Source organism: Oncorhynchus nerka, linkage group LG26 (genome assembly GCF_034236695.1).
Source record: "Oncorhynchus nerka isolate Pitt River linkage group LG26, Oner_Uvic_2.0, whole genome shotgun sequence".
In the NCBI taxonomy this organism is placed as follows: domain Eukaryota; kingdom Metazoa; phylum Chordata; class Actinopteri; order Salmoniformes; family Salmonidae; genus Oncorhynchus; species Oncorhynchus nerka.
In genome coordinates, this window is record NC_088421.1 from 24,792,026 (window position 1) to 24,817,840 (window position 25,815).

The window sequence follows — 25,815 nt, forward strand, 5'->3', positions numbered from 1 at the left end:
ATGCTTACATGATACATTTATCATTTTGAGAAAGAACAAGGTCATTGTCAGCCTGGTGTTCCAATCCTAGAACAATGGAAAACATGTTTTATTGTCATATCAAAACACAGATTCAAGCCAAATCATGTCTCCTTCTGTTTAATTTCATCTGGTTTTAATTCTCTGGAAAAGAATTGTACGTTGGCAGATTTTCATCCAGTTTGGCCAAAACGTTCAATAATAGCAATTTATTAAACATATAACTATGCTGATCCCATATTATAGTTTTCCTTTTACTATGTATTCAAGGCATATCCTACTTTTTTTTTTAAAAAGCAACAAGATTTATCTGTCAGATTGGCCATGAGTATCAAACAATTTGGTTCATTTACAGTATTTTATGTTTATTATTTCCATAATACAGAGAGGCTAGTTGTCTGCCAAGATAATAATGGAAATGAAGACTAACATCCTGAGTCAACTACATGGAAGTGTTAAAACTCCTCATCTACAGCATGTCAACATTCAGAATCTTGTGCAGGTCTCAACAACTTGAGATCTGATAATAGAGTTTTACTTGGAAAACTTCTACTAACTAACAAGACAAACGACTCGTTTATTAGGCTGTTTTTCTGTAACCAATTTCTTTACTATGGTTACAAATCCCAGTGAAAACCAGGCATTCCTTGGTGATGAGTTCATGGTAAATCTTGGAGCTGAGATTCATAGGCCTGTGGTGGTTCAGATGTAGTCCAAAGGGAGGAGCCACCTCAACAACCACAAGGGATTTGACGTGCATGTTGTCATCTTTCCTCGGCCCACCCATCTCATTCTGCCCCATTTACTCTTCATGTGGATGTGGTCTTGCGGTCTAAGTAGATGATGCTTGTCTGTCTTAGTAGGTTCAGGAGAATGGGGACGTTTGAAAACATAGGGGCTTCTTTCATGATTATGTAAAAAAAATTATATATAATATGGAAACTAACAATGACTAAGTGTATGTAGGTGTACTGCCTAGGCAGGATGTGGTAAGAAAATCAGAGAGAGATGGATTTCTGTCCACTGGACTTTCAGTTTGTCAGTTTTGCCATGACACATATTCCAGGTTCCTTAGTGTGTGGTCTTCTTTGGTGTCTTGCCAAATTTGGCATCAAACCCGAGACCTTAAATGAAAAAGCACATGATACAATTAAGACAGTAGAGGTGTCTAGTCATCTCATCAATCAAAAAGAGACTTCACTACTAGTTGAGGCCTATGAGCTCTAATGGAACATTTCCATAAGCAGCTGAAGAGCAGCTCATCATTTCAACTATGAGGTGAAGCTTAAAGTTACTACAGACAATGAGCACATGGTAGATAGATAGATAGATAGATAGATAGATAGATAGATAGATAGATAGATAGATAGATAGATAGATAGATAGATAGATAGATAGATAGATAGATAGATAGATAGATAGATAGATAGATAGATAGATAGATAGATAGATAGATAGATAGATAGAGATAGAGAGAGAGAGAGAGACACACAACATCAGAGAGATATTAAGAGTTAACAAGTTAATGTTGTTACTCACCAAGGAACACCAGGATAGTGCCGACCCACTGCATGGTGTTGAGGACGTTGCCGAACAGAAGGACAGAGCCCAGGATGGTAAAGAACTTCCGTGTGGTAGTGACGATGGAGCAGGTGAGAGGGCCGAAGTACACCACAGTCATGAAGATGAAGGTCTAAGAGAGGAAGAGGAGTGAATGACTGTTACTATAAAAGACCCTCTGCAATGAGAATGAGAGCAAAATAGAGAAAGACCACTGTAAACCACATACTGGCACTTATCCATAAGAATCACACACATGTGAACCAATTAAAATGTAGAATGTGATTTGCAGCCATGGAAATGTTTTCCTTTTAACACACACACACACACACAGTCACACCCATGTGAGACCCACCTGGCCTAAAGCACTAGTTATTCCAAACAAAAGGATGTTCCAGAAGATGCTGGGGTGACGGTCTGTGAAGCTCAGGAAGTCCCATACCTCACCTGTCCACAACACCCCTGAAAGAAAAACACATGGGATAATTTACTGAAAGTGACACAATTCAGCATAAATTGATTTTATTTTTTCCTGCATGTAACAATTTTTTTTTTTTTTTTATTTAACTAGGCTGTTTGATTCTTATTTTTTAATCTCAAATTATAAGATTGGTTAGCCTTTTCTTCTGCTACAAATGTGGGGAGAAGCCAATGAATTATTTTAATTGTTTTGGAATCAAACCCATGCTGAGATTTGGTTCCATGACTTTATGGTGAAAATGCCTGTTCCAAAATCAAAATCAACAGTGGATTAAGGGCTCCCCCTACTGGTACAGAGCAGTAACAGCAGTTTGATTGGGTTGAATAGAACTGGGGAAGTGGGGACTGCTTTGGCCAAAACCAAACAAAGGGTTTCTGATAAAAGTAAGGCTGTAGAAAAGCATGAGATTGGGACACTTAGACTGAGAAGGAAGATCTGAGATGAAGATATTTTATTGAATAAATAATGGTGTATTTAGTAGAGACGGGGAGTTGGCAGAGATAGAGATACAGAAGAAACAAAGCAGAAAGAACCGACAAAGTGTATATTTTCACACTAGTGAGGGACAACAGGTGTCTCACCTAGTCCCAGCACCAGGGTGGACCACATGTTGATGTTGAGCATCATGTGGTTGGCACTAGTCTGGAAGAGATTCCTCATGTGGTCCTGGGCCACACCAGTCAAACCGTCCATGGTCAGAGATAGCAGCTAGGATACAGGGAGAGAGAAGGTCACATTTACAAACCCACAGAGGCACAGACAACAAATACACAAATAGGCAGAGAGAAACACAGACGAGGTCACAGAGATAATACCACAGGCAGATGAGGACAGTTACACTCACCAACAGGATCTCCCCGAAGCCGAAAGCAGAATCTGTGGAAGTGACACTCTTGTTGGGTTTATAGAGGAACAGGGCCACCCGCTGACGATCAACAGCACACACAGGTACTTGGCCAGTGGGTATTTCTTCCTCAGTACAAATACACCCAGAATCATCACTGTGGAACCAAAGGCAAAGGGATGTGAGGGGCAGTTATCAGCAGCAGCCATCACTGGTCTATTAGGTTGATGTGCACATAGAAAGACAAGTCAGCCAAGGGGTAAAAACCATGGCTATGTAGATTAATGGGCTGCACGTGCTCAAGGGATAAGACTGGTCAGTGTATTACTATAGAACACAATAACCCTAGACAGTGTTTACATATTGAAACATACTGGGTGGGACAAGACTAGACTCATGTACTTATTGTTAGCATGACACTTGCAGTCATAGGAGTATACATGGGGAGACAGAGACTCACAGCAGGTGCATGCAAATAGAATGTATGTTCATTAAACAGGGACACTGAGTTTGGAAGGGCTGATGGGATGTGTAGTTTAAAAAAGGTGCAATATGCAGAAATCACACAGATATTTCCTGGTTGCTAAAATTCTAATAGTTTGTCAAATGTCAGTGTATGTGACAAAACAAGCCATGTATAGTGTAAATAATCATTGTACCATACAAAACCGAAAGTAAAAGATGCAAAAACAAAACTTAGAAAGGGAAGGATAGAAATAGTGCACATAGAACAGATACACCGCTTCTTAGACTGGCTTGCAATGAGAATGACAAATCTATAACTCATATTTCAATGTGAATTTGGTTCAGTCGCCCAAAAGTTACATATTGCAGCTTTAAAAATGGCACTGGAAATGCAGATAAGGGAGTCTGGCTGACACTGAAACATGACACACTGCTGCAGTAAGAGGCCATGCAATAAAATAAGGCAAACTAAACCCTCAAACCTGCACTGGTCACCAAGCCAAAGGCTGCATATGACTTGTTAATTACATATTCAGGTGTTGAGAGTGGGGTCAGGATGAGCAATAATATAATTATTACACCTACCTGGGATGGGCTTACAAGACTTCCCCAACACCTGTGACAACAATAGAGAGGTTGTTTAGATATTAAAACAATAAAATATCACAACAAATTATGATGATGACAGCGAGGGATAAGACTGACCTGTGTGGGGTAGTTGACATACTGTAGGGCAGAGTTGCTGGATACCATGGCTCCAAGATAAGACAGGGAACACACTCCATAGAGCCAGCTCTTGGTGTGGTCTGGTCTGGAACCCTCAAAAAACTGAATCACTAATGGGGAGCAGGTAGAGAAGAGACATCGATAATACATGGAGATTCAATACCAACAGACCATTGAAACACCCACAGGGGGCAAGATATGTTGGAGATAACTGTGTTGGGCAGAAGGTGAAAGGCCACGATGACTATGTGTGGTTTACTCACAGATCTTGGCAAACCCAGCATTGATGATGCATTGGATGAATACCAGCGTTGTGGCATAAACAAACTTCTCCTTCTTCTCCCCCTCACCATACTGTCCTCGGGTACTGGGTAAATCAGACAAACAGCATTATGACACTTTATCAGTGCAACCACTCATGTTAATCCAGAGTTAATCCACTTCTTATTACACATATAAGACAGGTGTGACACACAACAACACACAGGCCTTGATATTCAGCAAGGGAATGATTTGTTAATTAAACTGTGGAGTATCTGTAGGCTATAAAAAGAGAATGAGAGGGCAGTGTGAGGTACTAGTAGTCTGCTCTGGTTGACTACAGATACAAATCATCACTGGAAACAAGATGAGATTCCTCACCCTTGAGTGACATACCATTCAAGACATATCTACAGTATGTAGCAAGCTAATACCATAGGGATATAGTTTTTTGAACAGTTTCAGCTCTGTAGAGTTGGCTCGCCTACATTCAATAATGACATGAACTTGTTGCATACAGCATCAGCAAATAACATATGTGCACAAAGAAACAGCCAATAAAAGCAATGTGCATCAAGAGCCTATGTTTAGAAATCAATGATGTCGCTCGGATGTCAGACCAGGAAAATACTTACATTGTCTCTTGTAATATGCCATAGTAAAAATAACAAACGAAGACTCCGAGGAAACAGACAATGAATCGTATACGCTCGTTCTGCAGTAGCGAGGGCTTCCCCGCTCCCTTTCCTGCAGCCATGCTGTCCTCTAGCTGTCCGGGTATGGAAACCGATACAGATCCGATCCCCGTACCCCTCAAAGCAACGTCCCGCTCCACAATCCCAGATATCACAAGCCCGGAAATGGTGACGCTGTAACGTTACCCTAACTAGGCAGACAGTTGCTAATGTGACTATAGATCAGTCCGTGGTTCCTCTTCAAAGATTTAGCTAAATGTTAGCTAGCTGTTAGCTAGCTAACGTTAGTTAGCCAACGTTAGATTGGTGGGTTGGTTGTTAGCAATTAGCAAAATCCATCATTGTTGTAAATCCAGCTGTCGCAGTATAGTGTTGAATCCGGAATATATGTCCTTAATTGCAGGTCTCTCGTACTAGCAAACGTTAGTCCTGTCCCGATCCAGGTTATGTCAAAGGCATCCCATTCAGACAATTTTCCCGGTGGAAACCGGAGTGTAGTTGTTTTCATTGAAATACGTCAGAGAACAAGCTGTCTCAAAGACCTCAGTGGTTCATTAGGAGCCCTCAACGGATATGCTTGAGTTTGTAGCTACTATACCATTCATATAAAACAGTTGCTGGCAGAACGCAGATGCTACAATTTTATAACTATGCATGAACCATGTGATTTGTTTTCTCATTTGAATCAACTTATATACAGCATACAAGGTATCTCGAAAATGTTCTTATTTTTGTTGATGTATCAAAATATTCAGCTGTAATATAAATGTGATCTATACTCTTTGATTTATTGTTCATTTAAATGGCAGTCTACACAGACGACTATTGAAAACATTTGCGGGGCTTTCTCGAACTTGTCGCGTGTCTTTTTTCGTACAGGGATGTGGATGGATTCTATTGGTCCAAATAAGGCAATAAACCACAAGATTCTGCCATTGAAACAGACGGACTAGAGAATGGGCGGGGCTTCTACTCCAGAGACACAGCGACACGTGTGAAGACAAATTTAACAACATTGAAATGCACCACCACATTTCAGCATTGTTCAATAATCATGACTGAACCCATTCACAATTGGTTTAATGTCCATTTAATGTTAGTGTCTACTGTCAAACTAAAAACATGTTTAAACAACTTCAATGCTTAAAACATTAATTTACAGGAAAGTAATGGAAGAACACCTACATATTGGTGAAACAATGTCATTTTACATCACAAAACAGTAAGGTAAATCTTATCCGAAGCTGGGGGAAAAGACAACTATGTCCAAATGATTCAGACTGTGCCTTTACATCAGAAGAGAGCAGAGGTTCATGCTCATGCATGACACAACATGCATTTCAAACTGATATAGGAACAGCCACTATATTGCCATAAACATTGCTCAGCCTCAACCTGAGCAAGGGATAGGTCAAGTCACAAAGTGAGTACTCACTAGGTATACTCACAAACCAACTGTAAAAACATTCTACTAGGCCCTAAATATGGGAAATGTCTATCATAATGAACAATTACTTGACAGATTCAAAAACAATACATTCACCCCCATCAATGGGACAAGAGAATACAAAAACAAGATCCAAATTCATGATAAACATTGGGACTCAGAAATGGACATACCCCGTTCCATCTTTTGTCTTGCCCATTCCCCCTCTTAATGGACACACACACAATCCATGTCCCAAGACATAAAACTCCTTCTTTAACCTGTCTCCTCCCTTTCATCTACACATTTGAAGTGGATCATGGCTTTCACCTGGATAGTCTGTCATGTTTTGTATACCTCCAAACATTTACTTATGTAAATACATAAGAAAAAATTGAGACATTTTTAATAAATTGAATAACTTGATTTCCCACCAAAATGTCTGAACAATATCTGATTTGATTAAAAAATTATAAATGTTTGGAATATCTTCATTCATTGTCCAACTGTTATATATTTTTAAAAACCTTTTAAACATTTTGCAGACCCTTGCTAACTTATGGGAATGTTAAATAGACATATGGAAGTCTAATGAGCACTTAGGTATTGTGAACAAAAGTTCCATGAACCGGAAGCCAAATGTTTTGTTCAGTTATGATCTCCTGCATAGTGTTGATGAAGCTGCCTTCCAATGCCACATTTGATGCTGCATCCATACTGTATGTGTATTTTCTTACAGGTTTGTGTGATGGCAACAATATACATAATCCTAAATGTTTGAAGCAAAGATTATTGTTAAACTATATGAATATAATTATTTTTTAATGCAAAATTAAGTATGTATGTCATAGGCCTACTAAGCAAAATCTCCATGATGAGTTGAGCACTTAGAAATAGTAGATGTGGCTAGCTAGTATACTGACAGTGTCAGTACAATTCAGACATGTACTATTGATAACTGACTGAGGCCCAATTAACTTGTTCTTCAACTTTCAGTTCAAATGTTCATGAGAATACATAGGTATTGTAAAGGGAGATTAATAATCAGGGTATGAATAACATATTTACTCTTTGGAGTGCCCACATACATATGGGGTATGGTAGTAACGTTAGGTGCAAGACGCACTGGTTTGGGTCAAGAACTGGAACACTGCTGGGTTTTTCACGCCCAAAAGTTTCCTTTGTGTATCAAATAGGGTCCACCACCAAAAGGATATCCAGCAAACTTGACACCTGTGGGAAGCATTCGCGCCGACATGGGCCAATATTCCTTAGGAACGCTTTGAACACCTTGCCCCAACGGTGGGATGATGTACATTTTCTTTTGTGTAGGTCACGCATTTTTTATATATTTTGTGATTAAAAAATAATTATATGGAAAGATTTTATTTGCAACATCAATACATTTATATAAAGGGTAGAAACAGGGCCGCAATCAAAAACGCATTTAAAATTTCAAAACGCATGGCTTTGATGAATTTGATTGTTTTAAATCAAAACGCATGGATGAAGACCCACCTCAGATGCATTTAAAATCAAAACGCATGGCTCTAGATCAAGATGCATTTAAAATAAATCATATTTCTCGAGATCACCCGTTCAAATTTAAAATCAAAACATTTAGATGATCAATGCATTTTAAAATCAAAACGCATGGCTCTAGGTCATACTGATCAATGCATTTAAAATCAAAAGGCATGTGAGAGGTTATAGACCTATCAAGTCATTTAAAATCAAAACGCATTCCCTTCACATGCCGATCAATGCATTTAAAATCAAAACGCATGGCTCTAGATCACACCGATCAATGCATTTAAAATCAAAACGCATGGCTCGAGATCACACCGATCAATGCATTTAAAATCAAAACGCATGGCTCTAGATCACACCGATCAATGCATTTAAAATCAAAACGCATGGCTCGAGATCCCACCGATTAATGCATTTTTACACTGTTGAGATCATACATAATATTGATATTGGTAAAGTTCTCGGTCACCTTTCGCGGAGCAAAGATATTTTAGGGACCGGGGAGAAAACACAAAAACAAAAATATGAAGGGAAAGATGTTCTGCCCAAATGACATCAGTTTGACCGGCTGTTTGGGTGCCTAAAGCTTGAAAACGACCCAACGGGTTTCTGATAAGATTTCAGGTTTTGATGCACTTTTTTTATGTGGTTGAAATACTATCAGCTTTTATGATGAAGACAGCACCTCTACAGATGGTTTGAGCATGGCACTCAAGAATAAATCAGGTGGGCTCCACTCCTGTTCCAAATGTGCCGAAATTTAGTGTATGATTTTACTGCAGAAATTCTTAATTCTGCAAGAGTTATTATTAAGGCTGTTGAGAAGTTATAGACCTACAAATCAGTGCCCAGATTTCACAATTCCCTTGACATGCCAGGTGGGCTATTTGAAGTTCCGTCTTGTAACTGTCAGTTAAGCCCTGCACAATTACTGGTTTATCACTTCACCAAAGGTCCAAACATTACTTTTCTGGCCCTCCCTTCTCTTTGCTTTCAACTCTCCGTCATAATTTTGTCTTATTGAACTAAAACCTGAAGGTGTCCTATTTTGCCTCCGTGGATTAATAACTTGTTCTGCCTGTTCCCAAAGGTATTACTTGGCGATTGGCAGGTGGGCTATTTGGCGTGCCTACAGTTAAACCCTGCAGATTAGGTTTATGCACTAATACCAGATAGCCGAAAATAATGAAAGATGTACCTCAATGCAGCCTTTATAAATTGCACAATAATTACACATTTATGTATTTTTTAAAAGGTATTATTTATCTTTATTCAACCAGCCTGCCACCCACCACACAATATTTAATGACTAAACCCATCCACCCCGGGTTATGAGTCAACCCGGGCATCACTAATTAGTACATCTCTGACTCCAAGCTCTAGCTATAACAAATCTAAGGGTATCAGAGCAAGGCCAAGTTGTGTAGAATGAAAATATGTCACACAAACATTTGTACAATTTATTTACCCCCCTAACCAAGGGGGCAAGTGACTATCAATGTACCCAGAGCAGCAAGTCCCTCTGAGAATCAGGATAGAACATGACAGATTTGAACCTGATCCCACAGAGAACCCACTGTAGAGGTCTCTTTTTGTTGATCTTAGTTGAATAGATCTGGAGGCTTGTCATAACAGTCCCTGACAAGGTGGTGGCAGCCATCTTGATTTAATCTATTAGGATAAATCCATCCTCATTAGTCTGAAAACAACCCCATCTCCACAGTCACATGGTGGTTGTGTCCTGGAGGGTTCCACTCATGTAGCCCCCAACCGAATGCCCAACTGTCTGGTAGGGGGAAGAGCCTTGACCTGAGCAGCCTGTGACAGGCGAGACTGACAGGCCGCGGAACAGGAGGTCCATGGAGGGCAGCAAGGGCTTGAGCAGACTGACAGGGCAGAAGGCAGAGCCTCCATGGGGAGTGAAATTCACCTTGTTGGGGTCAGGCAGGATACCTGGAGGAGAGGCTCTCTCTGACAGGGAGACCTGGGGTTGAGGGACAGAAAGAGATGATTAGCCCAAATCATTTCTAATTACACAAAGTCTCTGTGTGTTTCAATACTCACATAGCCTCTTCACACACTACGCGTACTCGCTCACAGCCTTCAGGGGGCTCCCTCTGGAAGGAGTAGGTCTTGTTGGGACGAGGGGAGGAGGAGGGCTGCAACAGGGAGGGGTCCAGAACAACTGGAGAGGGGCACACGGTCTCACAGTCCACAAGGTCTGCACAGAGCAGGAAAAAAAATGATTTAAAAAAAGGTCCACTATGGTATTTAAATCATTCAAGTCTAACAAACCATCCATTTACTCACCTGGCTCTCCCATTTGGCAGGGAGACTGAGATGGGGAGAGTAGAGCTGGGTTCAGGGAACAGGGAGACTCAGATGGAGAGAGCAATGCAGGGTCGAACGAGGCAGGGGAGGGTTCACTCTGGGTACCACTGCTGCACCTCTGGGCAGGAACTGGGGCTCTGTGGCCATCTGGGACATCCAGGATCTAACAGGGGAACAGGGAGAGGGTACGGTGAGGCTATGGGACACTGGCCATTGGAGAGAAATAAGAGCTAATTGGCTGTCACTAGAGGGATCCAGTGACTCCATAGAGGGTTGAGATCATGGATCTAAGCCAGCCGGTACCCAAGCAGATAGGCTGTATTTATACATGCTCACCTTGTGCTGGTCCTCAGGGGTCTCTGACACAAAGACCCCCTCCAGCTCCAGGTTCAGACCTTCCACACTGCGCCGCAGCCGAGGGGCCAACCTGCTCAGGGGCACCGTCTGGGGGGGGGGGGGGGCACCAAGGTCACATGAAAATGGAGCACAGGAGTGTGTATGGTCTGATTTGATCTGTTCCACACAAAGGGGCTTGAGTGTGAGGGTATGTACCAAAGGCCATGTAGCTACGTGTATGAGTACGAGTGTATTCCTGTCAATGTGCATTCCTGTCATAGCGTGGCGATGGTGCAACCAGGCAGCTTGATGACACCAGCTCCTAAGAAAAGCAGTGCTGTTTTTCAGGCCCTGTTGCTAACGTCTCTCTACTCTGCCTGAGAAACTCAGGAGGCCAACCATCAGTGTTCTGTGTCAGTGAACACTCTGAACACCTCCTGGGTCCCACTGTCTGCATACATGATCTTACGTTACAGTCATCCAGGGGACATTCAAAATCAAAAATAACATTTTAAATTTAAGTAAACAAGTTGCAGTATAAATAAGGACGGGCTCAGAGTACAGATCAAATCCACAGTATTATGGAAGAGGGCTGTATAGGACGTACCTGTGTAGCGCCTGGCACATGGCCTCCAGGTAGGGGGTGGTGGGGACGCTCATATCCCCCAGAGGGAGGGGCGTGTCGGGAGCGCTTCTGCAGCTGGTGCTTGAGCTTAACCACCTGAGGCCAAGTCATAGAGGGAAAAGGACTTAGAAGAGACGCTCGTCTTTCAGAGGAAAGAATGAGGGGAGGACTAATTCAACAGGGAGAGAGGGGTGTGACTGGCCGAGTCTCTGCAGACAACAGGAGAGTAAAAATAGTCCCATCTCTGAGATTTACTGGTGTATTGTGAGAATGATGTTTGATTGACAAGCTCCTGGTTTAAGGACCTTTTTTAGTAAACATTTACATTCAAAGAAAGTACTCACATCCCTCAAGTGTTCAGCGCTGCCCCATGATGCTGAGCGTTTGTGTCCGCCAACACTTCTTCTTCCCCGAGTCTCCTCTGCCCAGGAGCTGGGAGTCTATGGAAGGAGCAGGGTTGTTATAGTAACCAGCCACGTTGCTTATACAACTCTGCACACAACACACACTTTCTGAAAAACTAAACTGACTTGAAAATAGTTTTTTGCTGTGGAAACTTTGCAGATCGGATTGGAGTCAGACAGCATTATGTTCTTGTCGATCATTTAACGACACAACTGGTAACTTTATCTACGAGTTCTAAGATTGACCTTTCAGTAGAACATTACAGAGCAGTGAACCCATTTTGCTCTTGCTGTACAATTGACACCTATGGAAGTGAAACATCACCCGAGCTACATGATTTGACTAGAGTACAGAAGTGGTGCCCTACAGCTGTCAGGCACACCTGCCAGCTACACAGCTGTGCAGAGGCAGACAGGCAGGCGAAGAGTAAACTACTGTTGCTGACAACACCCCCTACAAATGAGTAAAACAAAAACCACAGCAATGCAAATACACAAGTGACACACGTCAGCTACAGCAAAAAAAAGACTACAACAGCACAGACACAGTTTAACATTAGTACACAAAACATGTAGACTGACAGCTGCATTCACACAGAATAGGAGACCGCTACAGAGTTTGGGTAATCAACATGGTGACATCCTGTGCTGTCCCTCCTTCATTCATCACAACTGAGCTCCATGTCTTCACATGCAAGAGGAGGAGGAAGAGAGAGGACAGTGGAGAGTTCCTACCGACATAGGCCCCACTCCTCTAATGCCCACAAGCCCTGGGGTGAGCGTTGCTGGCAGACGGGAGGATGTGGGTGTGTGGCGATCTATCTGCTGAGCTGCCCTCCCTCCTCTCCACACTCCTGCTTCACACACAGCCTGGACAGGATCCTCTTGTTGATGGCCAATTTCACCTCAACATCAATTTATTTTTTCCTGTTCTGCCTCCCCTAACTTAGCTATTTTCTCTGGCCCTCCTCTCCTCCAAATGCAGGTTCCTCTCCAGGTCACGTTTCCCAAAATGCAGTCTTCTCTCTGGGTCTAGTCTCCTAGAGCTCTCAGACATCTCAGAGTTCCACACTGATGTTCCACACAGTAGTGTAACAGAGTCGGTCCCACCCTATAAATGACAAAAACCTTGACGCCATCTTCCGCCCAATCTGGTGGAGCAGTGGTCAGACATTGTGGCTAAATGTGTCATGGAGGGACAGTCAGTTACCCAACCCTGTCAGTGTAGTGTTACTGCTCCCTACACACCCCTCCTCCCTTCCGACACCAAACATGACTGGAGAGATCACGGGACACAGGGCTATAAAAAGATCCAGTCAAAAGGTGGTGATGGAATGTTCAGTTCAGCCTCGTGTTTTATTTGATGTAGATTTACTTTTAAATATTACAAAGGGGTTTTGAACCTGTTACTACAAATTTTTAGATTGGGTATCTCTTTAGTTTGTGTGGTGAACTGCCCAAATCCACAAGAAGCTGGTTGTATGGGAAAATGTGCCAGTTTCATTACTGAAGAAAGGAGATAATGGCAGACAATAGGAGACAGTTATATCATCTTAAATAAAGCAGTGGGGGGGGGGGGGGGGGGGGCTGTATAATGAGGTCGAGAGGGGTCTGTTCTGTACAATAGAGGGCAGGGGGTTTGTTCAGTATAAACTGTGGTCAAGATTGAGGGCACCAGTGGTGGAGTGTGGTTAGGTTAGCCCAGGTTTTGTGCACCAGAGGGGGGGGGGTAGGTTGAGGTTGAAGAGACAGTAGAGGATGAAGAGAACAAAACAACTATATCCAGTTGGCTGCCTTCCACTGCTCCTCAGCTTCAGAATGGAACTGCTAGACACCTGCAGCACCAGCCTCAGATAGCCTCACTTGGTTTTTAAATTACAGAATAGGACAACAGTGTTCATAACACACATTTTCATAGATTAGAAGTCTGGCCATTATAAGCAGCAACGGTGACAAATTGAATGGGGAGCTTGACAAATGGTTTTGTTTTGTTTTTTTACCGGGGGTAGGTTTTTCTCCCGGTTATCCAATTGTTAGTAGCTACTATCTTGTCTCAGGTTGAGGTTGAAGACAACTCAGTAGGAGGGGGCGGGGGGTAGGTTGAGGTTGAAGAGACAGAGGACGGGGGGAAGGTTGAAAGTCATGAGGTTCAGTAGGAGGGGGGAAAACACAAGACAGTACCAAGCCGCACTGCTAGGTTAACACTGTAGGTTGAGCATCCAAGACAGTAGGGAAGCCAGCCGCACCAATGTGTCGGAGGAAACACAGTGCACCTGGCAACCTGGTTAGCGTGCACTGGGCCCGGGGGGTAGGTTGAGGTTGAAGAGACCCGCCACAAGAGTTGAAGAGACAGTAGGAGGGGGGTAGGTTGCGTTGAAGAGACAGGAGGACATCCCTAGGTTGAAGAGACAAACCCTCCCTAACCCGGACGAACGACTAGGCGGGGGTAGGTTGTTGCAGTCGCCCCCAGGGACCTGAAGGTCGCAGGTTGAGGTTGAAGAGACAGTACAGAGGTTGAGGTTGAAGAACCCAGAGTCTCTAGTGGCACAGCTCAGAATGGAACAGTGACACCTGCAGACCAGCCTCAAAAGCCTTGGTTTTTATTTACAGAATAGGACAACAGTGATTTGATTAGGAGGCCCTACAAATGGCAAATTGAATTTAGCTTTTAAGCAATATCAATACAGGCTTGACAAGAGAATATTCCTCTCGGTTTCAGATCTGTAGGAGTTAATGGCTGTTAATGTTAAATTCACATTTGGGCTGTGACTGAGTCCGGTGAGTTTACCTGTGTGGCCTTGTCATTGACACAGGTGACTCCTTGGCTCTCTGCCTCCTTGGGCCACCGGCCCTGCAGATATGGTCCAACAATTGTATCCAGGGACAGGGTGCGACGAATGGTCGGCTTTGGGGGCGAGACTTGCTCCTGTCGCCTGAAGGAAAAAAAAGACAAAATACATCACATTTACTGATATGAAATATGGTTCTAGCTTTATACTGTGAGTGTGAGATGAGGTCAATATTTGTAACAGAAGACAGATGCTAATCTTGTATGGAGGGCTGTTTTGTGTGACGGTGCCCCAGTTTGACAGCATATTGGTCTGACAAACTCAATGCTCAGTCTACCGGTGCAACATAGTTGGAACAAACATCATAAAGGAGGCTCAAAACAACTTTAACACCAGCAGCAGTTCATAAAATGGCCTCCCCGGCCCCCACCTCCCCTCGTAGGGCTCGGTGAGCTCGTAGTACAAGTAGTGTGTGCTCTTTGTAAGTCATCTCTGGCAGGTGTGAGCCAAGCCACTGAGCAGCAAAGCCCTCCAAAGACATGTTGCACAAGACTGGCAACGATTCTACTCCTGAAACCTATTCCCCAGCTCACACCACTTCCCTCCACCCCACTTCCCAGGGCAGACAGGATGTAGAAATAAACACCACAGAACAAGCACTAGAGTTACTGGTGCATCATTACAGTGTACTGTTGAAACACACTGGAATTACAGGCCCAAAACAAAGGTCCCTTAAAACCTCTATTGACATTGGCACATGAGAGGGTACAGAGGTAGGTAGTGTAATTCAATTACACTCTTAAAACACCTTCAGAGAGTTCAGGATCAATTAGAGCAAATAAAAATATTAAACACTGACCATTTATCAAGGCCATTTGACTGATTAAAATAATCACGATATGTAGCGTATACTAAAGCTATGTGATGTTTGATAGTTGTCACCAAAACTGACACGTTAAATAGAAAATGTGCTTACTCTGGCTCTACCAAACAGCTCAAAGATACAGTGCGGGTAGGGTGGTCTACACGATGAGATTAAAATGGATAAGAGCGAGAATATTTGTATTTGTCAAACAGCAGTCAAGCATCAATCATGTCACCAGAACAATACCCTCCATCTATTGGAATGGAGCATCAAGATCACCATGCACTTTCATCACCCTGTGAAGTTCAGAACTTATTTCATCTGTAGCCTAATAAACTGCATGGTTTCCCCCAGTAATAATGAGAGGACCACACACACCATATCATCTCGACTCCAAGTTCACTTCAATATGATGGTTATTCAGTGGAGGCTGGTGGGAGGAGCTATAGGAGGATGGGCTCATTGTAAAGGCTGTAACAGAATTAATGGAGTCATACATGTGGTTTCCTTATATTTGATGTGTTTGATACTGTTCCATTTATACCATTCCAGTCATTGCAATGCCCATCCTCCTATAGCACCTCCCACCAGCCTCCACTGCAGTTATTATATCAATATTTGCTAAAGGCATTTCCATAGTACATTTTACATGACATTTTACTGACACAAAAAAATCCCACCATTTCAAACAAACAAATAAACTGTCGGCATTTATAAAATTGTACCGAAACTACTTGTAGTGACTTATTTTTTATATGGTCCCACTTTAGTCACATTAATACTCTGGATGGAAACGTGGTTAATCAAATCGTATTAGTCACATGAGCAGAATACAACAGACCTCACAGTGAAATGCTTACTTACAAGTCCATAAATCAACAATGCAGTTTAAAAAATATCAAATAATAAATAAAAGTAACAACTAATTAAAAAGCAGCAGTAAAATAACAATAGCGAGACTATATACAGGGGCTACTGGTACAGAGTCAATTTGCGGGTGTGCAATATGTAATATGGACATGTAGGTAGAGTTATTAAAGTGACTTTGCATAGATGATAACAACAGAGAGTAGCAGTGGTGTAAGGGGGGGGGGGTGCAAATAGTCTGGGTAGCCATTTGATTAGATGTTCAGCAGTCTCATGGCTTGGGGTAAAAGCTGTTTAGAAGCCTTGTGGACCAAGACTTGCCGCTCCGGTACCGCTTGCTGTGCGGTAGCAGTGAGAACAGTCTATGACTAGGCTGGCTGGAGTCTTCCTCTGACACCGCCTGGTATAGAGGTCCTGGATGACAGGAAGCTTGACCCCAGTGATGTACTGGGCCGTTCGCACTACCCTCTAGTGCCTTGCGGTCAGATGCCGAGCAGTTGCAATACCAGGCAGTGATGCAACCAGGATGATGCTCTCGATGGTGCAGATATAGAACCTTTTGAGGATCTGAGGACCCATGTCTCCTGAGGTGGAATAGATTTTGTTGTGCCCTCTTTACAACAGTCTTGGTGTGCTTGGACCATGTTAGTTTGTTAGTGATGTGGACAGCAAGGAACTTGAAGCACTCAACATGCTCCACTGCAGCCCCGTTGATGAGAATGGGGGCGTGCTCGGTCCTCTTTTTCCTGTAGTCCACAATCATCTCCTTTGTCTTGACCACGTTGAGAGAGGTTGTTGTCCTGGCATCACACAGCCAGGTCTCTGACCACCTTCCTATAGGCTGTCTCGTCATTGTCAGTGATCAGGCCTACCATTGTTGTGTCATCGGCAAATTGAATGGTGGTGTTGGAGTCGTGCCTGGTCATGCAGTCATGAGTGAACAGGGAGTACAGGAGTGGACTAAGCACACACTCCTGAGGGGACCCTGTGCTGAGGATCAGCGTGGCGGATGTGTTTTACCTACCCTTACCACCTAGTGGTGGCCCGTCAGGAAGTCCAGGATCCAGTTGCAGAAGGAGGTGTTTAGTCCCAGGGTACTTAGCTTATTGATGAGCTTTGAGGGCACTACAGCATTGAACGCTGAGCTGTAGTCAATGAATAGCATTCTCACAAAGGTGTTCCTTTTACTGAGAACTCTTTATGATGCCATTCCAATCATTTGTGATGTAATTTTTAAAAAGCATGGATGTAACTGACAGAACTATTTATGATGTTCCAGTTATGTGATGTAATAATGAATTGGAAAAAACATGACATTTTCAAATTAAGTAGCACATTTCTGTTTTTATAACACTTCATTTTATAGGGTCCTACAGAGACCCACAGCAAAACACAAGCTTGAGCAGGGTGGGGGATGGTTGATGCATGGTGGAAATTAGGCTATATTCACTGTAAATCGGGTCTGTTTAGAAAAATTGAGGCCAAAGGCACGTAAAATAGACCCATGTAGCTAGCAGTAAGATACTATAAATCAAATTTCAAATCAAATGTATTTATATAGTACATCAGCTGATATCTCAAATAACAGTTAGAAACTATAACAGTTCATCAAAGATAGCCCACATACCCGTTAGACTAGTGCTAGACAGCAATAACAATGCAAACTCTAGCGACATTCCCACCATAGTGTAATATTTGGCACCAAAATGACCATTTTTATTTACCAGTCTTGGAATCTTTGCAGCGCGGTTGTGCTTTGTTGTGAAGCTGGAATGGGACAGTGGCTCGAAGTGGTTGTAGACAAGGGGTGCCCCCCCGAGCCGCTTCACTTCTGCACGACATCCCCCCCAAGTGCAAAACGAAGCAGCCGAAAACACTTCGACTTCAACAGGCAATCGTATCAAAGCTCACAATCAGTAGTTTTAGCTACCTCTTCAGTTTAAATTAGCCAGTATTTCAATATTTATGATAAGTATCCAACATGGTTAGCTTCTTGCTAGCAGCCAGGCTTCTTTTGTGATGACCATGATTTCCTCCAACTTTTCTCTCGAACTAAAATAAATACATCTAAAATATTAGCCCTGCATTCAGTTCACAATAAAACTATTAAATGCCCAACCTGACCATCCACCCTTGGCTATTATAACTTTACTTTATGTAAACTATCAGGCTACACAGTTGACTAAATATTGTCAAATCTTGTCTGAAACTGACAACAGCTCAACTAGCTAAATTCTCGTGTCCAAATTACTTACAAGTGGGCGAGGCGAATGACACATCCTTGATCTGGTTGGGTACTGAAAAATACGACTTCCCTTTTATTGGTCATAAACTCTATCTATCTATCTATCAAGGGTCTGCCCTCGAAAGTCATAATGTTCCCTCCTAGTTGATTAAATCTCAAACCAGCAGTGTACAACAGGGCCCCCCACTCCTATGCCTTTGCCCCCACAATACATTCGCACACATTCCTCTTTAATGTTCGAACATTATGGATTAAACTCCTTATCAACACGGATTAAAAAAATATAAAAGCAATATGCAACAATTTCAAAGATTTTAATTTGTTCGTTCATATAAGGAAATCAGTCAATTGAAATAAATAAATTAAGCCCTAATCTATTGATTTCGCATGACTGGGAATACAGATATGCATTTGTTGTTCACAGATACCTTTAAAAAAAAGGGCGGGGTGTGGATCAGAAAACCTGTCAATATCTGGTGTGACCATTTCCCTCACACAGAGTGACACATCCCCGTCACATATAATTGATCAGGCCTGTTACCCTACTCCTCTTCAATGGCTGTGCAAAGTTTCTGGATATTGGCTGGAACTGGAACACATGGCTCTATATGTCGATCCAGAGCATACCAAACATGCTCAATGGGTGACATGTCTGGTGAGTATGCAGGTCATGGAAGAACTGAGACAGTTTCAGCTTCCAGGAATTGTGTGCAGATCCTTGCGACATAGGGCCATGCATTATCATGATGAAATATGAGGTGGTGGTGGCAGCAGATGAACGGCACAACAATGGGCCTCAGGATCTCGTCACAGTATCTCTGTGCATTCAAATTGCCATTGATAAAATGCAAATGTGTTCATTGTCCTTAGCTTATGCCTTCCCATACCATAACCCCACCGCCACCATGGGGTACTCTGTTCACAACATAGACATCAGCAAACCGTTCACCCACACAACGCCATACACGCCGTCTGCACGGTACAGTTGAAACTGGGATTCATCCATAAAGACCACACTTCTCCAGTGTGCCAGTGGCCATGAAATTGAGCATTTATCCATTGAAGTCTGGTTAGAAACCGAACTGCAGTCAGGTCAAGACCCTGGTGTGGACGACGAGCACGCAAATGAACTTCCGAGATGGTTTCTGACAGTTTGAGCAGAAATTCTTCAGTTGGGCAAATCCAGTTTCATCAACTGTCCAGTTGGTTGGTCTAAGATGAGTCCGCAGGTGAAGAAGTCAAATGTGGAGGTCCTGGGTTGGTGTGGTTACACGTGGTCTGCGGTTGTGAAGCCAGTTGGACATACTGCTAAATTCTCTAAGACCACGTCGAGGTGGATAATAGTAAAGTTAACATTAAATTATCTGGCACAGCTCTGGTGGACATTCCTGCAGTATGCATGGCAACTGCACGCTCCCTCAAAACTGGAGACATCTGTGGCATTGCATTGTGTGACAAAACTGCACATTTTAGAATGACATTTTATTGTCCCCAGCACAAGGTACACCTGTATAATGATCATGTTGTTTAATAAGCTTCTTGATAATCATCCACCTGACAGGTGTGCCAAAGTCTTAGAAAAGGAGAAATTCACTAACAGGGACATAAACACATTTGTGCACAACATTTGAGAGAGAAGCTTTTTTGTGCATATGGAAAATGGCTGGGATCTTTAATTTCAGCTAATGAAACATGGGACCAACACTTTACATGTTGCGTTTATATTTTTGTTTAGTATACAATTTATCAAGACATTGTCAATATTGGATCAACTTGAGTGTTAAAAAGGCCAATATACAAGCCAGAATGTTAGGTTCTGTTCAGATCTTGCAGCTTGCCCATAGATCTACCAAATTATGTTAGCTGATGCTGCTGAAGTAAGACATTGAAAATCAGAGCTCTTATCATATATTCTGAAACAATATGACGCAACAGACCTGCGTTGGAGAAGAAAACAAATCAAATGGCCAGTAACACTTCAGTGATCTGCTCCAAAGGGTCCTCTTATACAGTTCAAACTACCCGGTTTGAGGTTAAATAATTATTGATTTATTAAATCGCACCCACCAATATGGAACCTCAGCTAACTTAGTATGTCACTGGAAGACAGCATTTTAACCATATAATTATGAATTAGAATAGTATTTAATAGGATCTCTATGACTTTAATGACAGACTCAATTTATGAAACATACTGTAACTAGGCAAATATCCAGACGAGATCATGATGAATTGGTTTGAACTAGCATGGACCTTTTCAAAGACTTTAGTAACAACATTGGTTTTAATGTTTGCAAGACAACTCTTTACAAGAGAATGACATCATTAGCATGTATATTATTATTTATTATCAGGGATGTCACTGTCAAATCCATAGAAAGGGGTCTCTGCTTATTCCTCTCTGGTCTCACCCAGCTTTGGGTTGTGGCCCCCCACTGGACTGAGATGGTACAGGAAGTAATCTAGCATGTACATTCTGACTGGCTCAACATAATGGAAGGACACAGATGAATTGGAGCAACAGTCTGGACCCTGACAGAGAGGGAGAAAGAAAGGAAAAAAACAGATGAGCAGGAAGCTCAATGGCACTGAAGGGAGGTCATTTGATATGTGTTCTACTGAGAGTGAAGACCTACTTACCACTTTGGAAGGGTAATAGTTGTACTGGTGGAACCATTTGGGCAGTATGTCTTCGGTACAGAGAAGTTTACCCAGCCACAGTGGGTGGAAGGTTTCCCTGTGTTGGTGGTCTCTAGAGTCCCCTGCCGGGACTCCCAGCTTCTGGAGGCAGAAGCCCAGTAGTAGGTCCTCTGCAGAGGTGGAATGGGTGCAGGTTCCATGGTGCAGGGCCCTGACGTAGCGTCTCACGGACTCGCGGCTCAGTACATAGCCAGCACCACCACTCATGTAGCCTTGATGGACAAAGCGGCGAAAACGTCTGCCCAGATACACAGGCTTGTCTGGGCTGAACCGAGACAGGAGCAGACGCAAGTTTTCCACAATTACATAGGTGTCATCATCAGCTTTGAGGAACCAGTCAGCCTTGTCTAGGTAACTGGAAATGGAGGGAAAGAGGAGGGTCAAAGACAGAAGACAGAGTTTGTCTCCTTCACCAGCACATACAAATAGTGCTTTCATAACACATTCACACCCTTGACCTTTCCAACATTTTGTTGTGTTACAGCCTGAATTTAAAATGGATTAACCCCATAAATGTCGAAGTGGAATTATAAAAAAAAAATCTATGACAAGACTTCATAATGGCTGTCTAGCAATGATCAACAAAACTTAAATATCTTTAAAAAGAATAATGTACAAATATTGTACAATCCAGGTGTACAAAGTTCTTAGAGACTTACCCAGAAACACTCACAGCTGTAATCACTGCCAAATATGATTCTAACATGTATTGACTCCGGTGTGTGAATACTCATGTAAACGAGATAATGTTTTCAAAAATGTTAGCAAATTTATGGGACATTGTATGTAGATGGGTGACCAAAAAAAGAGCATCTTTACATAGGTCACCTGACTGACAGTCTGTCATCAGCCCATCCATCCACATGGCACTACATACATTTGGAAAGTATTCAGACCCCTTCACTTTTTCTTACATTCCAGTCTTATTCTAAAATTGATAAAATAGTTTATTTTCTAAATCAATCTACACACAATACTCCATCACAAAACAAAAACAGTTTTTATACATTTTTGCAAATGTCCAAAATATAAACTGTAATAATACATTTGCATAAGTATTCAGACCCTTTGTTGAAGCACCTTTGGCAGCAATTACAACCTCGAGTCTTCTTGGGTATGATACTACAAGCTTGGCACACCTGTTTTTGGGGAGTATCTCACATTCTTCTCTGCAGATCCTCTCAAGTTCTGAATGAGGAGCTTCGCTGCACAGCTATATTCATGTTCGATCATGTTAAAGCCCGGGATCTGGCTAGGCCACTTAAGAACATTGAGACTTGTCCCGACGTCACTCCTGCATTGTCTTGGCTGTGTGCTCAGGGTCTTTGTCCTGTTGGAAGGTGAACCTTTGCCCCAGTCTGAAGTCCTGAGCACTCTGGAGCAGGTTTTCATCAAGGATATCTCTGTACTTTGCGCCGTTCATCTTTCCTTTCCCTCGATAATGCCTATTCTCCCTGTCCCTGCCACTGAAAAAAATCCCCACAACATGATGCTTCCATCAGACGTGACGCTTGGCATTCAGGCCAAAGAGTTCAATCTTGGTTTCATCAGACCAGGGAATCTTATTTCTCATGGTCTGAGAGTCCTTTAGGTGTCTTTTGGCAAACTTCAATGGGCTGTCTTGTGTCTTTTACTGAGGAGTGGCTTCCGTCTGGCCACTACCATAAATAACTGATTGTTGGAGTGCTGCAGAGATGGTTGTCCTTCTGGAAGATTCTCCCATCTCCACAGAGGAACTCTGGAGCTCTGTCAGAGTGACCATCGGGTTCTTGGTCACCCCCGATTGCTCAGTTTGGCCAGGCGGTAGCTCTAGTGAGAGTCTTGGTGGTTACAAACTTCTTCAATTTAAGAAAGATGGAGGCCACTGTGTTCTTGGGGAACTTCAATGCTGCAGAAATGTTGTGACCCTTTCCCAGATCTGTGCCTCGACACAATCCTATCTCAGAGCTCTACGGACAATTCCTACGAGCTCATAGCTTGGTTTTGCTCTGACATGCACTGTTAACTGTGGGACCTTATGTAGACAGATGTGTGCCTTTCCAAATCATGTCCAATCAATTGAATTTATCACAGGTGGACTCCAATCAAGTTGAAGAAACATCTCAAGGATAATCAATGGGAAACAGAATAGACCTGAGCTCAATTTCAAGTCTCATAGCAAAGGGTCTGAATACTTTTATAAATAAGGTGTTTCAGTTTAAGGTATTTGCAAACATTTCTAAAAACCTGTTTTCACTTTGTCATTATAGGATATTGTGTGTATATTTAATTTGATAAATTTTAGAATACATCTGTAACAGAACAAAATGTGGAAAATTTGAAGGGGTCTGAATAGTTTCCAAATGCACTGTAGATCTCCCATACCACATGGATTCTAGACCCCCAGAATCATGTCCTCCATCAATGTGAGAGAGATTCGGAGAACATACTGGTGTTGTGGGAGCATTACCCGTCATGCAGTAAGTTGAAAGTGGCCATGGTCTTATTGTACAGGTTGGCCCGTCCCTCCTCTGTTGCCAGAGCCAGCACGGTCCCAGGGAACAGGAGGTCCGGCTTAGAGCTCATGAAGAGCAGTGTGTCACAGCGAGGCCCCCAGGTGTTCACTATGTGTTTAGCTCTGGTCCACAGAGTCTGGGGTGAGGTCAACACCCAGCAGAGCAGTCGACCCGAAGAAGGGGTGGGGGAGGGAGGCAATGGCGAGAGGACTGAGGCATTAGTGGCAACAGCAGAGTAGTGCACTGAGAGAGAGAGAGAGAGAGAGAGAGAGAGAAAGATAATCATGTGGCTGAGTGTATTAGAGATATTCAGAGAGGTGTAAAAAAAATACTGTAGCCCCAATTTACCTGAAGGGAGCTCACCCAAGAGGCTGCTGGTCCGTGAGGGCAAGGGCACTGTCTCCTGAGAGATCTGATATGCTTTGTAGTAAGCAATGGCCATGAAACAGAGACAGAACCCCAACACAAAGCCAGCACAGAACATAAAATCCAAGAGCCTGGAAGGCTTTGAAGTGGACTTAGACATAATCATCTGCACAAGACAAAATCATATTGTAAAAGTAATGTCTAGGTTTACAAAAAGAGCATTCGCAGACTAAGTCAATCAAAAACCAATCTGGTTTATAAGAAGTTGCAACAAGGAGACACATCCAGCACAGAAAATGTCTAACTGACATCTTGGAGACTGGTCCTTATATAATAATCAGACAGCACCAAATGTTCTTGTCACAAACGTGGACCTTCAATTGTGTAGGCAAAACTAAACATCCCTCGTCTGTCAAGAATGTTGAATACAATTACTGGAACGTACTCTGATGATTGTCCTGGGTGTTGGTCGTTCAGCTAGTCAGAATATGACAAAATATCCACAGGAAAGTATTAAACAGACTTCAAAACATGGCTCTGTGTGTGGCAATCAAGATGTGTTTGCTCATGACTGAACACACGAGATGGAAGTACATGCACACATAATACAAGGTGTTTACATGGTTTTGTGCCAAGTGCTAGAAATGTCTACTTCAGTACCGGTGCGCTAAAAAGCTGGGTAAACAATACTTTCCAATGGATATTTTGTCTCAAATTTCCAACAGCTGAAGGACCAACTGCACAGACAACCAATAGAGTAAGTTCAAATGTAACTTTATTCAACATTCTGGCTTGTAAGGAACATTACCACGATTCTGCAGTGCTTTGCTTCAGACTGTATACCAAGATTTGGTATAAAAGTCTGATTTATTAAGCTATGGAAACACCAGCCCAAGAAGCTTGTGGTTTGTCAAAACAGAAGGCAGTGACTTGGTCAGCTGCTACAGAGTCACAGTGTCATAAATACAATACTACAGTGAATAATAAGTGTGTCCTTGTACATCGTCTGGCATCACCCACTATCAACAGATATGAGAATAATCCAGAACATAAGTCTATTGACCATCAACCCACACCTTGAGTGTCACAAACACTGGACGTCATGTGTGTTACAGAAAGGGAAAATAGAATTATGCTAAGCATAGTGTTAATCACTCTAAACTAAATGTGAACTTTAGTGATCTAAATGTCCCATTACCAACATGCATAAACCTACAAATCAAATCCTAAATCTTACATTTGGTTTTTACAAAGTTCTATCAAACATACCAACCCTCTGCCTTCCAGAAACAGAACAATGACCTAATGTGACGGTTAATTGGACACCACCCCTGCAGACGCACTGCCCACCAATTGATTGATTTGGGGACACAGTAAATGGACCACTAGATGGTGCCATAGAGCACCTTGGACACAATCCTGGGCCCAGTTTATCAAAAATATCCATCTGGATTTCACCTTTCGTACAGGATTAAATGCATAGAAATATATTGAATAGAAAGGTATCCACATTCAAGACAATGATTTGTCCATTCTATTTCTGTGCATTTAATCACATCCTGCAGGTTTGCAGCACAATGTACTGAAATCAATTACTTTTTTCCTGGTCCAATAGCTTACTAACATACTTGTCTCAACTAATCAAGGGCTGCTTAAATGGAATCATTTTGTTAGTAGAAAATCACATGAGTATTACAGATGTATACTGTTGAAACCAGTGGAGTAGTTCAGGGTAAACATACTTTAATAACATTTACACCCCTTGCAGAGAAAAAAATACTCACTG

The 25,815-nt window shown here is 42.4% G+C and overlaps 3 protein-coding genes across 6 annotated transcripts; all 3 read right to left on the reverse strand.

Annotated features, from left to right (window-relative positions):
- Nucleotides 1–53: 53 nt before the first annotated feature.
- On the reverse strand, nucleotides 54–5,813 carry slc35b1 (solute carrier family 35 member B1). Its single transcript, XM_029636713.2, is given in 10 exon segments — nucleotides 54–1,142; nucleotides 1,558–1,711; nucleotides 1,934–2,040; nucleotides 2,641–2,767; nucleotides 2,904–2,980; nucleotides 2,983–3,060; nucleotides 3,954–3,984; nucleotides 4,074–4,204; nucleotides 4,358–4,461; nucleotides 4,991–5,813. Coding segments are annotated over 10 exon segments (984 nt in total). The 5' UTR covers nucleotides 5,113–5,813; the 3' UTR covers nucleotides 54–1,089.
- A 3,307-nt stretch (nucleotides 5,814–9,120) lies between these two features.
- Nucleotides 9,121–18,483, reverse strand: fam117aa (family with sequence similarity 117 member Aa). Its single transcript, XM_029636711.2, is given in 10 exon segments — nucleotides 9,121–9,950; nucleotides 9,953–9,990; nucleotides 10,071–10,227; nucleotides 10,317–10,500; nucleotides 10,674–10,781; nucleotides 11,281–11,394; nucleotides 11,643–11,738; nucleotides 14,491–14,618; nucleotides 14,621–14,635; nucleotides 17,948–18,483. Coding segments are annotated over 10 exon segments (1,179 nt in total). The 5' UTR covers nucleotides 18,066–18,483; the 3' UTR covers nucleotides 9,121–9,729.
- A 1,667-nt stretch (nucleotides 18,484–20,150) lies between these two features.
- Nucleotides 20,151–25,730, reverse strand: LOC115109936 (glycoprotein-N-acetylgalactosamine 3-beta-galactosyltransferase 1-like). Of its 4 annotated transcripts, none has more exons than XM_065010279.1 (5): nucleotides 25,299–25,730; nucleotides 24,012–24,083; nucleotides 23,618–23,873; nucleotides 21,109–21,523; nucleotides 20,151–21,000 (listed from the first exon to the last, which is right to left on the reverse strand). In XM_065010279.1, exons 1-5 carry the CDS (start codon nucleotides 25,474–25,476, stop codon nucleotides 20,860–20,862), a joined length of 1,062 nt encoding a protein of 353 aa, XP_064866351.1. In that variant the 5' UTR covers nucleotides 25,477–25,730; the 3' UTR covers nucleotides 20,151–20,859. The 4 variants fall into 4 exon arrangements, with proteins under 4 accessions (XP_064866351.1, XP_064866350.1, XP_064866352.1 ...); XM_065010278.1 differs by having other exon boundaries at nucleotides 20,153–21,000; nucleotides 24,012–24,195; nucleotides 25,303–25,730; XM_065010280.1 differs by having other exon boundaries at nucleotides 20,153–21,000; nucleotides 24,012–24,195.
- Between the last annotated feature and the right edge of the window lie 85 nt (nucleotides 25,731–25,815).